The sequence below is a fragment of the Melopsittacus undulatus genome, chromosome 1 (assembly GCF_012275295.1).
Source record: "Melopsittacus undulatus isolate bMelUnd1 chromosome 1, bMelUnd1.mat.Z, whole genome shotgun sequence".
NCBI lineage: Eukaryota > Metazoa > Chordata > Aves > Psittaciformes > Psittaculidae > Melopsittacus > Melopsittacus undulatus.
The window spans coordinates 118,785,573-118,806,742 of record NC_047527.1 but is presented as its reverse complement, the minus strand read 5'-3'; the positions used below and the strand labels follow the sequence as shown (position 1 = coordinate 118,806,742).

The window sequence follows — 21,170 nt, the reverse complement described above, 5'->3', positions numbered from 1 at the left end:
CAGGTACAGATATTACTTTTTACCTTCAGAGAGAAGAGGCAGGCAGAGGCCCTTAGAGTAAAATTAACCTAATTACAGAGGGAATTTGGGCTGGCTGTAGGGCATTCAGAAGTCCCAGCAACATCTCAGAAACAGTATGTGCTAGGGTAACCAAACACATGAGAGCCCTGCATGAGTGCTTCTATCCCAGTGCACCAAGACAAACCCAGCAGCATGGAAGAGATATTCAAACACGCCTGAAGTAATGGCTGGTACTAGGCTCACCGCAGCAGTGTTATACATCTGGACACCTTACAGATGTGTCCCTCCCCAACTCCAACTGCCTCCTGGCCTAAGGTGTTTTTTTATGGCAGCACTGCGCTAAGACATGCCGTTATTCCATCCCTGCAGCACTGGAGCCATGGGCCAGGGAAAAACCCATGGCAGATGCGCCTTCATGCATATTGTCTAACAGCAACATCAGCAGAACACTATCCTCAGGGCTTTAGGAAATTTATATACTGTTCTGCTACACAGATCACATCAAATCCCTTGGATATTTTTAGTAAGCAAAATATAAAATTGCCTCTAGCAAAAATCCAGTACTGAAGATTCAATCAAAAACTATATTAGGGTTGGAGATTACATTGGTCATTGCTGGTTTATTCTTTCCATACACATCAGCCTATTAAAAAAGCGTTTATAATCTCTAAAATTTGGCATAACTACTGGACTAAAATTGTATTTCTTCATAACAGACGTAAGGATCCTGCTATTTTGCCAAACTGAAAGATTATCTCTTACGCATTAACAATCAGAAGCCTTTGGTAAGAGGGGAGGAGAAGGCTATATTTAAGACTAATTAGCACAGCCCCTTTCCTAGATCACAGAAATGTTTTTCAAATTATTTTTGGGTGCTTCTAAAATCATTCTAATAAATAAACAAATAAATAATAAGAACTACACATCCCAGAACCCAGGTGTAACATGCCTAAATAACCTTCTAATTTCTAAGCTTGAAGAGTATGGTTTTTAAGCTTTCTATCTTTAACAGATTTTCACAGAGGAAGAACGCAAAATGGACATATGCTGCACCCAGTGAGCAGACACGGAAAAGAGAACAGAGCCTGGAAAAGAGCAGAGATAAAGGTGAAACAGCTGATTGCTGGGGACAACCTGCATAGAATGACCAAAAGCCTAAAAGAAGCCAGCTGTGTGGTCCTAGAAATACCTGATCTTGGCATTTTTGTTCCTGTCTCAGCAGTCATTGCCTTTAAAGATGATCCTGTACCATTAAGTTTGACAGATCAGTGTACCTGACCTTCTGTGTTTAACCCATCTTAAAAACAAATTGTTCCAGCTTATATTCAGAGTTTCAACAGCCATGGGTGGACAGAAGGGATACCTGGTGTGACAGTGCACACATCCTGCATGATGTTAAAGGGAAAAGGCAGCTAGAGATTCCCTGCACCTCTGTCAGTAAATCTTCCCTGCATTTGGTAGTTTATGTTTCTTGTTATTTTCTTTCAGTGCTGTTGAAATAAAAAGTGCTTTGTGTGAACATTCATATTTTGCTCAACTGCCTGTAAAGGTCAAAAAGGAGCTCATAAAAAAGTGAGTAAAATGCTGCCTCCCAGTCGTGCTTGCACAAAGCGTCAGAGTCAGTGATAATGCTACCTATCACTTTGACCATGGGTGTCTCTCCAGACTTCCCAGGCTCCTGTCCATCTGATACTCACCTCTCACCAGAGGTAAGTACCTCTTACAAGCAGCTAGCTATAAGCCCTTCATCCTCTTGTGATGCATGATATATGGAGCATGTAATATTTACCCAATGTAAGTATACTTAAGGTATAGTAAGGTATGAAAAGTGTACATAAGCATTACTTCAATACAAACAAAAGAAACCAGAACAAACAAACCTGACTTGCCCTTTCCACTTGAATGCCCTTTGGCAACACTTTAAATACTTTCAAAAATTAGAAGGTGAAATAAAGTAATTAAACAACTGTGACATTTGAGAACTGAACGTTGGCATTCAGCATAAGAAACATGATCCTAGCAGTAAAATGCCAGATCAACGATTCTTTGTAATGGTTTAAATTCATCCCTAGTGCAGCTTCATTAAAATCAATGGAAATAATTTTTAGCCTGTATATTGTTGAGTTTCACATCTGTGTCTCACTGGTAGTCTGACTTCCAGCCTATACTACACTGCACTGACCTGAAGGAGAGTCCTCCAGCTGTTAACACATCCCTTTTAGCAATTCTTAAGATTGCAATTGAAATGTTCATTCCCTTTACAACACAAAGTTCTTACTCTGTCATACATAAGGACAGGAGGAATGAAATTTGTTCTATTTCTTTATTTAGATATAAATACCTATGAATCCTGTTTTATTAAATGCTAAGTAAGGGACCAATCCACTACACTAAATTTAAACTTAGGTTATATGTAAAAATATGTCTGTCCTGGCTTGTTTTAGATTTGCTTTACACTACAGGGCTTATAATTTTTATTACTTCTGTGGCATGTGCTTTGTCTCAATAGAGAGACTGGTTTAAGCATGGGGGGTAGAAGAAATATCATGACGATTATGTCATAAAAATTATGCTGAAGCAAGTAATTTTGAATGATGTCTTAAAATTAATGATAAAAATGAAAATATATACTGATTTCAAAGTGTAAAATAAAATTATTTTTACACCAATCTTAAGCACCTGTAAGCTGTGTATTAGTAAATTGTATCACTCCTGTAAACAAGATCATCTTGCTTTGAAGATCTCTATTACTTTTGAAGTATTAGTAGCAGAAGAGTAGATTTAAACAGTAATTATAAAGGAGCAGTAAGACAACAGAGTGCAAAGACTGCTTGTACATAAGCGAAGTGTGACTCAATCTTTTTGGAACCAACAGAAATATTCACAAAAATATTCAGTATGATAAACAAATCTACCGCTCCATTGCATATTGCAAAAATATACATTTGCTTATTGATGAGTTTCTGTGCACTAAAAGAAAATAACTAGTAAATCTAAACCTAGACAGAAGCATCACTAAAAGATTGATCCCAGCAACACTTTTGCTCTCTCACCTCTGTATTCTTGTACTAGAGGTCATGTGGAGTCACCAGCACTTCAGGGAACACCAAAAGACCTTTTGTGGTAATTCTATGAAACAGGAAAAGGTTCAAGTCTCAGATAACAAGAAGTCAGTTTCAGTTCATGCAAACAAACCAAACAGATACTCCAGAGCATCCATCAGACAAGAAGCAGGTTGCAAGTCTTCCCCTGACTGCTTTCCTGACCATGCAGACAGGAACGTCTGCAGACTCACCTGAACGGTTAGACAGGAATCCCCAGAGTAAGGGGAAAGCTGAACAAGCAATCTGAAAGCCAAACACTAACACCTAGGCTCACTATCAGTTTTACCCTCATTTTCAGGGACAGGAGTGCAGATACTGTAATATCACACATTATTCTAACAACTTCTTAGATGTAAATGAGAATTTCCACTAACAAAGTCAGAGATTAGACCCCAGATTGAATGTTCACTTGAATACATCTAATAGTAAATCTCTTGTCAGTTCAGTAACTGAAGAGTTTCACAAAGGTATTTCAAGTGAAAAAAGTCTGAAAAGTATCAGGAGATAGGGGCTCTGCCAGTGGTGTGTTGTTCAAATGGTCCAGCGATGTTAAAATGCATTCTTTATTTCTGTGCTGAACTGAGCTGTCTTAGTTCTCAAGCATTGCTGCTTCTTCTGCCCATCAATAAGAGAGAAAGGATGACCTGTGCTTTCTTCTCATGGAGTTAGTGAGGTTCAGCAGCTAAGTCCTCTCTCATTTCCCTTCCACTAGTTAATTAAAGACTGTGGTGCAATCCCAGAATAGCTACTCTATTTGCTTTAACTCTTAGCAAAAGGACCACAGCTCCTGAAAATAAAGAAAATAAAAGCAGACCAACTAAACCTGGAATTCTTTACCCTTAACATAAAGGTGAAGTGAGACAGAGGGAACTGTTATTACCTCAGCTACCACTACTACAATTCTATGGGAAGAGGATTTTACTTTCCAGCACTGTTCCACCTCAGCCTTTCATAGAAGAGAGTTTAAATCAAAGTGAACTTAGTCCTGGGATATTTATATGGAATTCCAGCAACATAGCAAAGGTCAGCCAGAATCATTATACCAATGTGCAATGGGGAGTCTGGCACGACGAGACTTCCACTCGGGAGCATGTCAAGACAAAAGATGAATCCTGGGAAAGACAACAGAATGGATGAAATGCTGAACAACTACCTTAAACCACATTTCAGATTTTAAGTATAGGCAGAATATAGACCTAACCTGGCTGGGCAAGCCCACATTTCCATATTCAGGTGACACCCTGGAAACAAGGGGAGAGCCCCAGCAATTTCTATCACTCCACACAACAAACCTGATCTTAGCAGGACAACTAGCAGAAAGAGTAAATAATACTAACATTCACAAATGAAAGCCTCAAAAGAGGAACTTATATTTAGTGCAGCACATAAGGCAAACAACATTCTGCGAATGGCCAGTACTTCCACATGACAAATCACACCATTTCAACAGCCAAACTCCACCACACAGCCTTCAGGTACCAAGGCAACCAGCCCGGCTGATGCTGTCATGTGGGTAGCTAACAGGAATGGCAGAAGAAACAGCATTTCGACAAAAATCCAATAAATTACTTCAAATTTTTTCTAAAAATATTTCAAATTAAAACTCATATTCCTAATGTAAGAGAGAGACCATTTACTAGAAGACCTACAAGTACTGGTAAGTTTCGCTGATTTCATTCTCTGAAAGGTGACACGTTGTGCTGGAAATACCATTTCCCTCACTGCTTTGTGTAACAAATGTCTGTTGCTGACAGGGAACATGAGGGGCAAAACCGACAGTCACTGCTAAGTACACCCAGTGAAGAAACCAAAGAAACACACCATGCAGCAGACAGGTTTTAGAATAAAGGGAATTAACGTGATGTCAAGATAGTTTAACATTAAAGACATTTTAAAGGCACAGGAAATATTACAGGCTTAGAAGACTGGCATCCCAATTTATTTTGAAATATATAGCACATTTTTTCCAACCTCAGAAACTCCCCTGGGATTCTCAATTACATGGGAATTCAACAGAGCATTATGTCTTTGAAGGATCCAAAACCTAGTTAATTTAAGAATAAGAGTTAAAAAAGGATGCACTGTACTGCTTTTGCCCCACACCTTTGAAGCTTCCATTCAAACACAGGTTGCCAAGTACTCAGAAAACCAAAACCACTTTTGAGTCCTATGAAACATATAAAATGAACCAAATTTAACAACAAATGTAACATTTGCTCAGATTGGCTCCAATTATGGTTCTCTTACCTACCACAGCTCCAACAGAACAGATGAAATATTTGATGACAGAGACATCATTATTATGCTGATGGTACTTATAATCAGGGTAAGTACAGTCAACATTAGGAAAGCCTACACACACAGAGCAGTCATCTGAAAAGCAACAGTAGGACTTGCATATTTTAAAAAGTAATGTAAGATCAAATCTGAATCTTGGAAAGAATCTTTGGCAAGAAAGGCAGCAGTGTAAGGAAATGAATTCCTGTGGTGTATATCTAAATGATGGGCTACAGAAAACATCCTTCTGTGTATAATGAAACTGCAGAGCTGTCATCTCTTCCCATACCACCTTAACCCCCATCAAGTACTTGGGTATCAGCCTGGTCTCCAACTACATAAAAAGTGTTGGGTTTTGGTTGTGGTATTTTTGTGTTTGTTTTTTTAACTGTGAATAAGCCTGAAATGAAAACCACAGTTAGAATACTCACAAATGTTCAGAGACACTTTTCTTCTATAAATAATCTGCTTGTGACCTACCTTGTTACACAGATTTTTCTACTATTCCTTAAGTAATAACTGCTACGTCAGTAGTCCTAGAAAACAAGTTACTTCGTTTACCCACTGGGAAGTTTTACATAGCTCTTTACTTTCTTACACCACCTTTGCCTTAGTTTCAAACGTAGAAACAGGCATTTTTTTTTTCTTTTAAATTGCAAGGTATCAATTAGTTGTTCCAGTTCAGAATTGGTGTCTAAAGAGCCCCAGGATGCTCAGGCTCCCAACAAGCACAGCAGACCTGTATTTATAGGTGAGCAGCATGGTGGTGTGACACAGGTAGAGTGCAGTGAAAGTTTACTGAAATAAGAGAAGTTTGGCGCTTATGTCAAGTATATTTAGAAAAGAAATATCTTTTGTGAAATAAGTGATCCTGATGTTTGCTCATGCCTGTTATAATTACCTAAGTAAACCCTGATTTCGATTAATATTAATTTGAACAAACAACTGCAGCAACTACTTTGAGTAATATAATATTCCTTCACAAATTCTAGAGTAATTTCAAAAGCCTAAACTTTAAAATGTCTTCTTGTGAATGAAATAAGGAGAACTTGGCATGACTTCTTGAACCTCACATTTAAAGCTAGTCTTTTGTCCGCAGAGGTTAATTTAGCTGTTCAAAACTATAAAAAAAACAAACAAAAAAACCCAAACCAAACAAACAACCAAAACCAACCAAACAAACCAAAAACCCCACAAACCTGAAAGAATTACTTAGCCATTCTGCCATATAGATTTAATTTATGAAATGTTTCACCTTCCTTGAGGAGGAACATGACTACTTACACCATCAAGGCTTTTTTTCCCTTCTTTAAAAAGCTTGGATTTTCCACTTTTCAAGTAAGTACCTAACTTCACAGTTTTGACAGTTTCTCCCTTTACCTGAGAATATCATTTGATAAACTAGAACAGGATTGAACAGTAAGCTTAAAAGCTACTGATGCCAACATTCAGTTTTGGAAAAAGAGGATGGTAAGTAAAAATGCATCCTTAGAAATTACTGTTCTTCCCATAAGCATAAATATGAGTGAACTCCCTGTATGTATGCACACACATGTGTTGGCAGCAGGATAAAGAACACAGTCAACATTAGAATCTAGGTTTTTAAAATCATTCCATTTGTTTTCACAGCAAACCCGTTACTTAGATTTTCTGGGTGGCTATTTACATTTAGCTACAACTTTGTGAACATTCTGATCATTCCAGACTGTGATAAGAAAAACTTTTACATGGCACATATGGGTACATCCAGATGACCATACAATGAACTTAAAATACTACAACTGATCTTACTAATTGCATCTGCCACTTTATGTGGTTCATGTTTCTACTCAGCTTTCTTTCCAAGCACTGTTCCAATTGTTAAATGGTCAGAATACACAAAGTGACAGATTTAGTGCTTCCCTGGCAATTTATATAACTCATTGTAACTCTGTTGTTGCAGTGAATCATGATTTATTTGTCTCGCAATGCAGCACATAACCTTTTAAATGCTAGGAAAAAAAATGCCAGCGCCTCTTTAAAGTTTATATATGACTGCCCACCACCATTCCTCATGAACGGGGTTTTGAGAGACAAATGATAAAAACAAGCTGCAAATTCCACCCACCTACTCCTGGTCATTTCCTGTGTTCATCACTCACACGTACTGTATTTACAGACAAGCACCCTCACCCAGAACACCAGTGTACTCCTAGTCCCTGCATTTCCTTCTAAGCAGTATTTCTCCTAAATTAGCAACAGGTATTCTCTGATAAACACAGAGGAGGAGAATACTTGTTTCCCCCAGCCCTCTTACTGGTATTTGCCACAAAAAAAAAATCTCATTGGTTGAACTTAAGAGCTGACTTAGTGTTTTATTTATTGGCATCTCTCTCCACCCCAAAACTAGGATCCCAGTGCCTGTCTGTGGCCTCTTCTCACACCTGACACTCCATATATTCTTCTGCACTTATTTCCATTACCTTTAAAAACCAGCTTCATGTACTCCCCCCACTGCCTTCCCTTCATTCAAATACATCGTTTTATTCTGGTGTTTTATATTGTGCCCATGTCCATGGTAAATGAACATCTAATGACTCATTGTTATCCACCAGTGCCAATCAAAAGCCTTCAGTGCCTTTAATTATGAAAGTGATAATGAGAGAGGGAAGATTGTTTACTTTAACTGGAACTGCAGTATCTCCAATTAACGCAAATAAGACCTGCTCATTGAAAAGCTATTTATCCAGCATGCATAGCACAAAGTATTTGGATAGCTCTTCTTACATTATAAATCAATTTTAAAAATTTAGGAGGAAGAACTCAGGCAACAGATAAAATTGGTTTTCCCTCAGATGGCAACTATTAGCAGTCCACGTATTAGGGTACAACATTCACGTACAGCCTTTACACTGACAGACTTACAACTGTCTGCAAAGGCATGCTTCTCTAAATCGCCTTAGTTTGCAGAAGGGAAAACAAGACTGCAGAGATGAAGTAATTTTTTCTAATCATTCAGGAGCTTCATGCTTGCCTGTGGCCTGCTCCTACCTGATCTCAAACAAGCCCTCCAAAGCCCAGCCTTGTGCTCTGTTCACTAAAATCCATTCCCTAAGTGTCTGCCTAGATGTTTAATAAACAAGCAAGAGCATTGCTTTGCACAGTAAATATACTTGCAAATTGCGTAAGTTAGAAATCTAGACTTCAATGCAATGCTTTCTGGTAATACACCACCAAATCTAGGTTTTTAAGTGTCTGAGATAGTTCTAGCACTATCTATACAACAGAAATAACACCAACTGATCATGAATGAAAGAGTAAGACCATAAAATAAAAAAATTGGTAAATTAATGCATTAAGGTATCATTTATAGAATAGCATTTCAGTCATAAAAAACAAAGCTGACAAGTATTTAAGCTGTGCCAATACGGCTCACCCTCATCAGGTGAGGAAAAATTACAAGCCCTTTTTCTATAAGATTCTTATATTCTATAATGCAAACAAATGTTAACTAAAAGAAGAAATGCTTCCCTTGGCCATTCCAAGTTTTGAAAGTCACTGCAAAATAAACATCATGAATTTTGTTTAAAACATTTATATTTGTTTTGGACAATGATGGTAAAACCATTTAAAGTGAACTTGCTGTTATGCTTCTAAGGCAGCAGCATGTTTAGAACATTTAATTAGCCACAGAGAGTGGTTAGACTCAGTACAGCACTGAAATTCCACTATCCAGAAAAAGACAAAGCCATAACTTAGGAAGGTATAAAATAGCAAATTTACCTATACTACATGCTTCTGAATACTACTGCTGTTGAAAGAGACTTTACAAATAAATAAAACTTTTACAAGAAGCTAAAGAAAGTATACTTGTGTCAAGGAATAAACATCTATATTAAGAAAACGAGAGCAACTTTCATCTACTGGGGGTGAGGCAGAATATTCAGTATCATATAGTCCAGTAGACTATATGACAAAGACAAAAAAAACCCATGTTGGGCAAACAAAAAAGACTCAAAACAAACATCTTCCCCCACCTCACAGGAAAAGCACTTTCCCTTGTACACAAACAAAAGAACACACACTGCAGACTCTCACATTAATGCACACTGCTGACACAGCCTCTAATGGGTTGAAGCAAGTTCTTATGACAATAAATCATTTTGCTTTATGATGCTAACTTCAGTCATTATCTTTCTGAGTTTTGGGGAACTATTACTTGGAAGGCAATAGTAGAAACAAAGAAGCTTCCCTATGTAAGAGTCCACAATAACATGAAATAAGGAATCAACCCTGTGTAACAGGGGTTTCAGCAACAAGTAACTGATGCAACTACAGTATTCTGAATAAAAACATTTTTTTAAAGATTGTCATAAGATATTAAAGACCAAATTCTGGCTTGGCACAAACAGGGAAAACTACTATTGAAATTAACACCCCTCACATAAAATGGTGCAATGTAAATTCAGCATATTGATATGTTTCAAAGAAAAAGTCCATAGATTGGAAAGAAGCCATTTGTAATCATATTTAAATGGCCAGTGTCACAAAATATATCAACTAGCTCCACTGCTTTAAGTGAAAGAGCTGTCACCTCACTAAGAAAGGCAGGCTACTGAAACAGAAAAAACAAAAATTCCTCTCATTTAGCTGTATTTTACTCTTATTGATCAAACTTCCGCTTTTACAGGATCAGTCACAAAAAAGCCACTTATGCTGCTGTCATTTTTGCTTAATCTAGTTTTGACTAATCCAAAAAGTGTTCTCAAAACCCAGCCAGAGACAAGAATAGCTTTGCAGACCCAGTATTTATTATATGTTATATAAAGCAAGATGCCATGTACAAATTGGCAGTGAGGTGTACTAATAGACAAGGAAAATGTATGCTTGGTTTTAAAGTTTTTTACATGTTACATCATCTGGATCTTTCTGTGTATCCAGTAGCAGCAAAAAAAGTGAGTGTTTCTCAGGAGAAAACCCATATTAGCAGCAAAGACAACTCAAGTATAATCATTTCCTGGAGTTTAACAACTGTTTTCATTTCAGAGGAAACACACTGCATCATTATCATTATTATTATTCAAATAAATAAATGATCATCCATAATCTTACCTAGTTCTGGGGGCAGCACAGTAAGACGATTTCCCTGGATATGAAGTTCCTTAAGCTGAGTGAGCTCACCAATTTCTTTGGGCAGTGATATCAGGTCATTGTCTCTAAGACTCAGCTAAGAGTGAATATAAAATAGTCAGAACAATTATTAGTTACCATAAAGAAGTCTAAACCAGAACTGTACTCCCTCTGCCTCTTCCTTTCTCCTAGACACTCAATTCTTCCAACTTTTTACAAGCGTCTACTGATAAACAAGAAACAGTTCCAGGTGTAATGGTCTATTCCTGCAAACGTACCCTACTACTCCTTAAACTGACTGGATTCTATTCCCACATGTGTTGCAAAAGTGCATCGATTTTCCAAGAATTTAGATAAATTACTTACTATCTGCAACTTTGTGAGCTTCCCAATATCTGGCGGCAGGATTTCAAAATCGTTGTCACTTAGATAGAGTGCACGCAGGGTGGCTGCAAATTAAATAGCAATATATAAACAGGGTGGCATATAACCCAACCATTTGAGGTCTAATCAATAAAAAAGAGTCAGGTTTGATTAATAACCCTGACTTGGTGAAAAGCCTTTAACATACTCAGGGCTCACAATAATAACAACCAGGTCAAACTCAGATTTACTGGCTTATTGTATTGTTGGTGAGTTCAGGAAAACATCTATATTTGAAAGGAATGGCACAATTAACAATTTCTACAATAGTAGACTCTGGCAGATTCTGGCATATAGTCTTGATGCCCAGCTGCCAGAATATGGTCATTACTCTATTGCCTCTGATTCTTATTTATTAAATAAATTTGCATCATAAACAAACATTTTAAAACAATAATCTGAGGTTTTTTGACAAACATCTATGCCAATCTCTATAGAAAGCACAGCCTAATGCTAGGTAAGAGCTTAAACAAGAGCAACACAGAAGATTAAAGCTGTAGAATTTGTAATCTCCATGCTCAGTCTCTACGAAATTCAGAGAAAAAGAGATGACCCAGCACAACCATGTAGCTTGCTATTACAGAATGAGCATACATGACAGTTTGGAAAACAAAAATTAAAATGAAGACTCACAAAGAACTGTTGGGCACAGCAGGAAGGAAGGTGCTCAGGTCAGCAAAACCTCTCCTCCCCACCAGAGATCCCACTTGCCTTATGTAGTTTACTCCTCCCTCCTCCTCCTCTTTTCACTTCATTAAATGTGACCATTTTTAATAACACTGACTAAAAATTTCCCTCTGACAGGTTACAATCGAAAAATTACTCAGGCAGCAGCAATCCTTACTCTTCCCTTCGCCTGTCACTTTTGCTGCTAAATGCACTGATCCTCAAGCAGCTTCATCAGAGCACCAGGAAGGTAGCAGAATCACTGAAATCCAGAGTGCCAGAATTCAAGTTGCTTAGGCAACCACAATGCAGCCCTTTTGCACATATGTATTGCAATACCTTTATTTTAACTCTGAGTATTTTTAACACGTGCAAAGGTCAGCTTAGCTCTACCATTCCTGTGACAAGCTTTGCAACCTTAGCATATTTTTTTAACATACTGGATACTTCAACTTCCACAAACTATTTCAGTAATGAACCATCAGGAACACTGTTGTTTCCAGAATCAACACATAACAGTTGCCTTGCAAAACAGTTTACTTTGCCCTGAGGCATGCAAGCTTCCATGAAGTTTTAACTGAGTTCTCGACTCAAGGAAATATTACTCAGAAGAAAACTAATATACCATTACTAACCAAGTCTTCTCATGTCCAATAGCGTCAGGTAACTGTATATCAGCGATAAATATTGCTGAGCCATGTAGAAATATTCAAGAGATACTCAAAGAAAAACATAAATATCACAATAATTCTGTTGCAAGTTTGGTCTCCATCAAATAAATTTCAGCTGCAGAAAGCAAAGCATCATATCACGAAGATTTGTAGAGTTTTTAGAAGTTTCTTACTCAGATAGAAGAAGTTTCCTGGTAGAGAGTTTTCATTTAAATTGTTGTAAGTCAAATCAAGAACCTCTAGAGCTGGTAAAGAGCCAAATCCCCTGGGCAAGGTGTTTAACCTGTTCATGCTGTAGGTAAAGAGGGAAAGAAAACAGAACATGACATCACTATTAACTTTACCTAGCAGAAATAGTACAAGCAACAAGAGCTTATTTTCTAAAAAATATAATCTACACCAAGCTTCAGTTATTTTGAAAAGGGCTTGATGCTACAGGATACTAAGCAAACTTTCGCAATGCAGATTATTTTTTAATCTCCTTTTCCCATAAATATGCCCAAAACTGAACCACTCACAAGGGATCCTGTCTGTTAGGGCAGTTAACAGCCACACCTCAAACACGAAGCACAAAGGAGAGAGGTGTCACAACACTATGCTCAGCTTAAACAGTTTGCCACAGAGAAAGTTGGTCCTTGGTAGATGACCTATCTTCTGGCTGAACTACAAACAAACTTTTTGTACATTGTCTTGACCATCTGCCATTCCACCATATCACACAGTTCTTCACCACAGTACCAAATACAAAGAGGAACAGCACACTATTCACGTTCACTACTAATTGCTGCTCAAATCCCTTCCTAAGAATGGCAAATTTGTATCACTAGATAATTACTGATGCACATGGAGCATGAAATAAATGTCAGCCCTCTGACTGATGAGGCTTAGTCTAAACAGAGCTCTTTCAGACAGTCTTAGAGGGTTTACAATAGCAGCAGGAAGAACACAGGGAAAGCTAGCAGAAGGAAAAGGTTTCTCTGATAACCTGAAGCAGACAAGCTACAGAAAACAGTAACTTCCCTCTGATTTCAAAGGACTTGAACAAGGTGATTCAGATAATCACTGGAGTTGCTGCCATGACAAAAAAAGGCAAGGAGCTGGAGACTAAATTCATAGAACAGAGTCTCTTTAGTGTTTGTGTATGAGCTAGAGCTCTGGCAGCTTACACACACAGAAAAGAACTAGGAGCTTATTATTCATACCATCCCTGTTGCATGTACACCAAACATATAGCTTTTATGTATGGACCTTGCTTCAGTTGTCACCTGGGTTTGAAAGTGGAACAGAGAAGACTGGCATCTTCAGGAAGAGCATGTACTGGGAGCTATTTTGAAGAACTGGATTTTATTCTTATGTGATGATTGGAAACAGTCATGGCCTTTAATCTCTATCTCTAAACATATTCTAAACTTGACTCTCCTTCTGATGCAGAACTGATAAGCTGCAATAGCCAAAACTGGAGTTAAGATGTAATGTGAACACATGGAGCGTGATGCAACACTAAACATTGAAAACATAAAGTACTGACAAAGTTAGGTACCCAAAAATAATAAAGAACTCTGATTTCTAAGGCCTTCCATCCCCTGTGTAATATTTGTCAAACACTGCACAGAACAGAATTATAGAACAGTTAGGGTTAGAAAGGACCTTAAGATCATCCATTTCCAACACCCCTGCCATGGACAGGGACACTTCACACTAAACCATGTAACCCAAGCCTCTGTCCAACCTCGCCTTGAACACCACCAGGGATGGAGCATTTGCAACCAATTTGCTTCTACCAAAGCAGCTCTCCTCCTTGTCAGAACAGCTCCACCAGCCTTGAGTAGACCTAGCCAACACTTGCTACACTATGTGACAGACAGTATGAAATACACCTGTAGGACAGAGAATAAGCCCATCTTTTATAAAAGTTTTTCAGACACTGAATTAAACACGGGAGCAGCTGCACCTCCAGACTAAGCGTGACAACCGCATGTGAGTGGAGAAGTAGCATATAACATTCATTTTACAGCTCTTACATACTAACCACACCTTTCCTCTCCCGCTTTTGCATAAGCCAGCCCTACTAGAACAAGATCCTGTAGAGATCAGCCCTCTGTAGCTAAACTCTAGATGAAAACTTCTTCCTCCTTATTCTCTATAAGAAGTCCCACCAGGGATATTCACCTAGTATTACTGTCGTAGTAGTAGCTATAAAAATACAGAAAGGCATTCTCCATTACTACTACTGCAGACTTGTCACTGTTTATAGAACAATTTTTATATCAAACAGGACTAAAGAAAGCAGCTCCTCTTTCACCAGCAAGAATAAGTGGTCCTGACAGCCTTCAATTCTGTAAGCAAGAAAGAGGGAGAGAAAGAGTATTCTCTCTGTTGACAACAGGTGACATAGAATCATAGGATAGTTAGGGTTGGAAAGGACCTTAACATCATCTAGTTCCAACCCCCCTGCCATGGGCAGGGACACCTCACACTAAACCATGTCACCCAAGGCTTCATCCAACCTGGCCTTGAACACTGCCAGGGATGAAGCATTCACAACTTCCCTGGGCAGCCCATTCCAGTACCTCACCACCCTAACAGTAAAGAATTTCTTCCTTATATCCAATCTAAACTTACCCTGTTTAAGTTTTAATCTGTTACCCCTTGTCCTGTCACTACAGTCCCTAATGAAGAGTCCCTCACCAGCATATTCTTTAGCATGGAAAAAGAAACAGCTGAAAGGCCTTGCCTAATGCTATGTAGTCCTGCAGAAGTTCAAACACTGAGCTTGTACCACAGCAACATGCCTCATCTGCCTTCCAAATTTTTAATTTTTCTTCTAATCTTTCAGTGCAGCAGTACACCTTTCTACTTTGCACCCCATCATTTGACCCTTCTGCACCAAACTCCTCCCCAGAATAACCCAAGCACTTACTCAAGCTTTTCCTCTGCCCCAGAGGGCTGTTTTGATGCCCTGTGTTTCCAACGCACTGCAGATAACAAGAGGGTTTCTAGGCTGCCCCTGGCAAACTACTGGGGCAGAAACAGTTTCTTCTTCACTGACTTCACTGACCTCTGAAGCAGAACCTATTTTGCAGGGCTAACACTGGGCTGTTAATTCTGTACCTTGAAGGTTATGGGTAAGGAGAGTATTAGAAAAGAAGAGCATTTGCACTACAAGATCCTGGGCCACACGAAGGTGGCAGCTGTGGTTCCAGACCTACGTGTCTGCTGATCTTAACCAAGTGGACTTTTACACTGTATTTTTTCCATTAATGAAGACCAGTATTTGAACTACGCTAATGCTTGTCACTGCTTTAATCCAGGGAAAGAGCATTTCCTCCATATACTGCAACACACCTATATGCAACTCCAAAAAAGTAGATTCAACCCCTAAGATACATAGTATCCCTATCATGAAACAGTATTTGCTCTGAAAAGCAATTCCAGGTTCAAGCAGATACTAAGACATGCTAGAGATCTGAAGTGATCAAATAAAGACCAAAGACAACAGATCATCATAAAAATTTACTGGCATTCAACAGTTCAAGATGCAATTCAATTTTCAGCACCTTACAAAAGTATCTAAAGCAGGATAGAGAGAGCTTAGCCAAAATCCTTTGATATTTAAAATAGTAAAAAATCCTCAGTTTAAGGTGTTCAGAAGTTTGGATTTATAAAATACAAACATTTTTCTATGATAAGGCTGTACAGCTAGAGCTTACTCCTACCAGTGCTTTCTCAAGTAGTTGCACTATAATATGTCCAGTTAAAAAGGTTCTGTGCTTCACATTTATTTTCTTAATTCAAGAAAACCTTCTGCAATTATAAAGTATCACCAGCTCCACTGAAGCAGCAACAACAGAATTAAAAGAAAGTTGCTAGTGAAGTAAAATTCAATAATTGTTAAGTTTTACTTCAGTAGTAGATGAATGTGAGTTGCTGTAGACTTTGGTACACTAGTAACCATTTCAGTGCTTGAGCACTTAAGCATCCAGTTATCCAGGACACTAGATAAACACTCTGAAGCCATAATTGCCAAGTTATCCTCACAAACACTTCCAACAAGAACTTTCAACAGCAAAAAGTAACAAGTTCCAGGTTCAGTGGTGACATTTGACAATACCTCTATCGCAGCAAATTTTTGCATTACGATACGCACCCAAGATTAAGGTGTTTAAGCTTCTGAAGGCTGCTAATCTGTGTAGGCAGCTCCTCAATCTGGTTGTTGAAAAAGTTGAGCACTTCTATGTTCCTCAGGTCTGCAATGTTTGCTGGCACAGCTGTGGGAAAAAATTCACAGTGAGACACTGCAATTAGAGCAAGCTACCTAGACAGACTTTAGACACTACTAGCGCCTATCCTTTTCTCTGTATGTACAGTGGCTGACAGGAGAAACAGCATCTAACAGCTACTGCAATAAAAGCAAAGTTTGTATCAAAAAAGCCTCCTATCTGGAAACCATTCTCATTGCTGAGAGCAGTCACTTCGTGCTCTTCAGAAAATTACTGCCAATATTGTAAGATATTTTGACCAACACAGACCATTGCAGTGAGAGGCAAGGACAACTCATAAATGCTCTCATAGATGAATAAAGAGAAGTAGCACATCCTCCAAGTTCATGCAGTACACACAAGTCTCAAAAGAGCAGAGCCTACAAGTTTTGTATCATTTCATTAAGCTGAATAAAACCCCAAATTATGTAATTATACCAAGACAACAGTTTTAGTAAAGGTCTTTAACAGCAAACATGAAATAAGTTTTGAGCAATGACCCATTCTACTTACTGCTTAACTCATCCAGTATCTGAGTTCTTGTCTATTTAAGATACAGCAAAATAAGTTGAGCCCTAAAAGATGAATTATTTAGCCAAGCCCATATTCAGTTATCTCCCATGAGTGAACAGTACACATACATGGCTACATTTGATTTCCAACAAATCAATTATCTGGTTATTATTTAGAAACATGAAAAATAAAGCAGAAGACTATATGAATATGCCTGTGAAAATAAGGTTAAAAAACTATGCAGATCTGTATCTTCTCCCCCTTAAAACTAGTGAGATTTAAGCAGACAGATGAGGTTTACATAAAAGGAGACTGGCAAATCACTTGCACTGAAGTTTGCACCTGTGTTCAATATTCACCTTGGCTCAATCTCAAATTTGACTGCACTGGGAACCCATAGAGTGCACATCTAAATGATTAGGAGATTTTATGAGGCCATGATTTTCTTTTATTTGTTGGCATGAGGCAATCTCAGTCTTAAAATGGAGTCAATGTTTATAAAGCAGGACATTATAGTATGTCACATTTACTAGATTATAAGTCTAATTACACTGTGAACAGTAATGGAATCCCTAACAAACACTCTAATTACACTACATAAATATTACTGTTAAGGGTCATATTCATTGCAAGAGATTTTTAGCAGATTTTTTTTATAAAGTCATTAAGGCAAATCTGAACATTTAAAAGCGCTCCCTTTGTGGCATTTTCCAACTGGTTCATGTGTATCCGTCATTCAATGATAGCAAGAATTATGTGCCTTCAGAAAGTAACAGGTAATGTACTACTATTGTTGTTTTAAATGATTCCCTAACAGAAGTTAACTGAGGATTTTAATTGACATAATTCATGTTTCCAGCCTCAATATTTCCCTAGAACAGTAATTGCCCTATTAAAATATTTTCTTTTCAGAAATCAGACTTTATAATCTGACTTTGATGAGATGCAATGGACTGGCAAACCACGTCTCCGCTCTTCTCAGACACATACTATGTTTATGTAAGACTAGGAATCAGAAGTACTAACAAACAGAGGGTTTAGTTTAGTCAAAGCCTAAACAATACAGATGGACACCAAACACAATTCTCCTGAAGTTACACTGTTGATACAACTAATAAAAATCTGGTATGAAGGTTTTGGCCTTTTTGACAGTGTAAAAGATTAAACGCTCCTAGAAAAAAAAAAAACAACCAAACAATGTAACTTAACAGCACAAGTTATGCTAAACGTAATGCAGAGCTCTGTTGTGGGAACTCTGAACAAGAGCCTGAAATTCCAGGAGGCCAGACTTACCAAACCTACAGTCAGTTTGTCTATCTGTGCGTCAATTCTGTATTTCCAATTGAGCACCACTGGGAGATGTTAATTTAAGAAGCTGTTATCCAAGGTGCTGAACTTACTCAAAGCCAACTAAAAGAAGTACACCTTCCATCAAGAACAACACTATCACTATAAAGACAACAAGCCTCTGAAGTTTCTTCATCTTGCTGTGAGGCTGGACTACAGAAACTGCCAGACCACAGAGATAGTTTGTTAGTGCTACCCTCATGCGAGGAAAGCCAACAATACCTTATGTGCATTTTGGCTGAATCAGAGTTAGTTAATGGGCACCTTAAATTTAGTCAGTCCTATTCACAGTGAATTTAGTTACCTAACAAACTCTTGTATCACAGAGTAACAGCAGAGCTGTTTTGCATCTGTGAACAGAAGTCCCCTGCAAGCAGCCTGACAGAGACATCAAAGCAAATAACTGGATCCAGTTACTGAGCTACCTTGAATTAATGACACTGGTTTGGCAGATGTGTCCTTTCAAATACCTGTCCTACAAGCTTGTTTCCTCCTTTAAGAATAAATGAATTCTTAACCTCTTATCTCACTTTGACTTAAGCTAGGAGGCTGTGGAGAGAAGAATAATTTCAAGGAAGAAGATGAACACTCAAGAAGATTACACTTGCACTGAAGATCACAGCATCAAAGAGAATCCTGGTTTCAGTGGGTTACTACACAGTTGAAAAATCTGAAGTTCTACCTGTTCATCCCACTTGCAGACACAGGCAAAATCTAAACTTCCACTGGCTAATTCAGCAGAGGTTTTTAATTTTTCTTTTGTCAGGGCAGTTGTAAGTATCCTTAGTGAACAACAAGAGCTGTGTCCTTGTACACTGTCCACTAAGTTTCTGACATAGCTGTATAATTCTCGTAAAAGGTATTTCATGTGAATGACACTTACGATTCTTAATTCACACATAGGATAACAATTATTATTATGTTCTTCAAGCCATACTAAAAGCTGCACAGGTTTTAGATGAAATGAGAAAAAAAAAGCTAATAAATTTAGCAAAGAATTTGGATTAAATACTTTGTGTCTCACCCTGCTAAATCAAAATAAAAAGCCCCAATCCATAATTGTGGGTTTTGGTTCAGATGGAGGGGCTGGAGATACTTTGTGAAAAGGAAAAAAACAGAAGAGCAGGTTGCAAGGTGTGGACAGGGAGAGGACTTTTTCCTGTAATAGCTTATCTTCTGGTTCAACAATTCAGATTCATCTGTAACACGAAGAATTCCCTTTTGGATTCAAAAGAAAAACAGAAGACTGAAATTAACTTCTGTACTGGTCTTGTAGCTGAACTGCACAGGCTCAGTACCTTCAGGTCTAAAGATGGGCAGTGGTCAAACAATATTAACCAGGCATATAATGTTCTCTGTTCTGAACTTTACCCAGCTAAGTGCATCCTGACTACCATTCCACTGCTATGTTGCAAAATTCTTTCCAGCTATACAGCAGACTGCCAAATACCAAGAAATTCATGTTCTGGCAATACCGAATTCCACTCAAGTCACCTTCTCATGATGAGCTGAGAGAGTGAACTGTCAGCATCCCAGTTCCATTCACCCACATATTTACAGTACGATCCACAGTGTCTTAACAACTCTTCTAAGACCATCTGCTGCCCAGTGTCATTAACAACGAAACTCCCCCTCAGCAAATGCTAGTAAAATTTGGCAGCCCAATGGCTTTGCATTCTCCTGTGAAGCTCCAGTCACATCATGAAGCCCCATTCATGTTCAGCCTCACTTCACAAGACCAGGAACAGCTTCCTTCCCTTGTTTAATACTAGAAATTGCATACAGTGATTCACTATGAAATCAAGGTGAAGTCTATAGCTGTCAAGAGCTTGGTTGAGAAGGAAAGAGAGGATCTACAGGCTGCACATCAAGGAATAAGAGGACTTTGTTCAAGCTGCTGAAAATAAGTATTGGCAACTTGTTATACTTCAAAGCATTTAAAAAAAAAAAGAAAAGCCATGAAGTTAGTGGCAATTCTTTAGGCACTAAAACATATTCTTATCAGAGCAGCCTTTCACTCAAGGTACATTTTATTCCTACATAAGCAACAGCTGTTCGAAAGTTCTGATATGATTTCCAAAACATACAGAAGAAGGATTAAATGCTACTATTAAGTGCCTATATAACACCAGTATCCTGGACTGGACCTTAGCCTGGACCTTCAAGAACCAGAAGCCATAACTAGATCAGAGGTCTTTACTAGAGGTCTGATGTTGCCCTCTGTTGGAGAACAGATACTAGGTTAGACTGACCTTAAGGCAGCTATCATGCAAAGCAACATGCTAAGAACATTTAAATCAGTTAAAGCAGCTTTGAGTTAAGTGTCCCAGATGTAACCCTTTCTCGTAAAGCAGGAAGTCAAATGGTTCTCATTCCACTGACATCTAGATCCAGCTTCTTTCGTACATTCAACCTCTGACAAAGGAAAAAGAACACAGAAAAGCGAAAAGAAAAAGAAGTGCTGGTTCCACTCTGACACTCTTTAGTCATTTGGCTAGGTTTCAAAACAATTCCTCTTGTAGTGGCAGGGTCCTTCATACAGCTAAAAATGCACAGGCTTCAGAAAGTCTCTATTTCTGCAAACGATCTTCAGGATTTCTTCTAAAGCTCATGTGAAGCACTAGAAAAACAACAGAAATTCTTACAATTTTAAAAGTAAACGCACTTGGGTGTTTGCAAGATTAAGTCTCCATTTGCTTTTCAGCTAAAAGATAAAAACTAGTCTGTGTTGTTGTATTTAGTAGGGACGAATATCAAATCAAACATTTCTGAAGACACTT

The 21,170-nt window shown here is 38.2% G+C and overlaps 1 protein-coding gene across 1 annotated transcript in view; it reads right to left on the bottom strand.

Annotated features, from left to right (window-relative positions):
- Positions 1-21,170, bottom strand: part of RSU1 (Ras suppressor protein 1) — a 103,049-nt gene that overhangs the window by 63,531 nt on the left and 18,348 nt on the right. Inside the window, exons 4-7 of the mRNA XM_031052546.2 lie at positions 16,419-16,539; positions 12,445-12,563; positions 10,878-10,960; positions 10,494-10,608 (exon numbers count right to left, since the gene is read on the bottom strand). Coding sequence (XP_030908406.1) covers positions 10,494-10,608; positions 10,878-10,960; positions 12,445-12,563; positions 16,419-16,539 — 438 coding nt within the window. The remainder of the gene's footprint in view (positions 1-10,493; positions 10,609-10,877; positions 10,961-12,444; positions 12,564-16,418; positions 16,540-21,170) is intronic.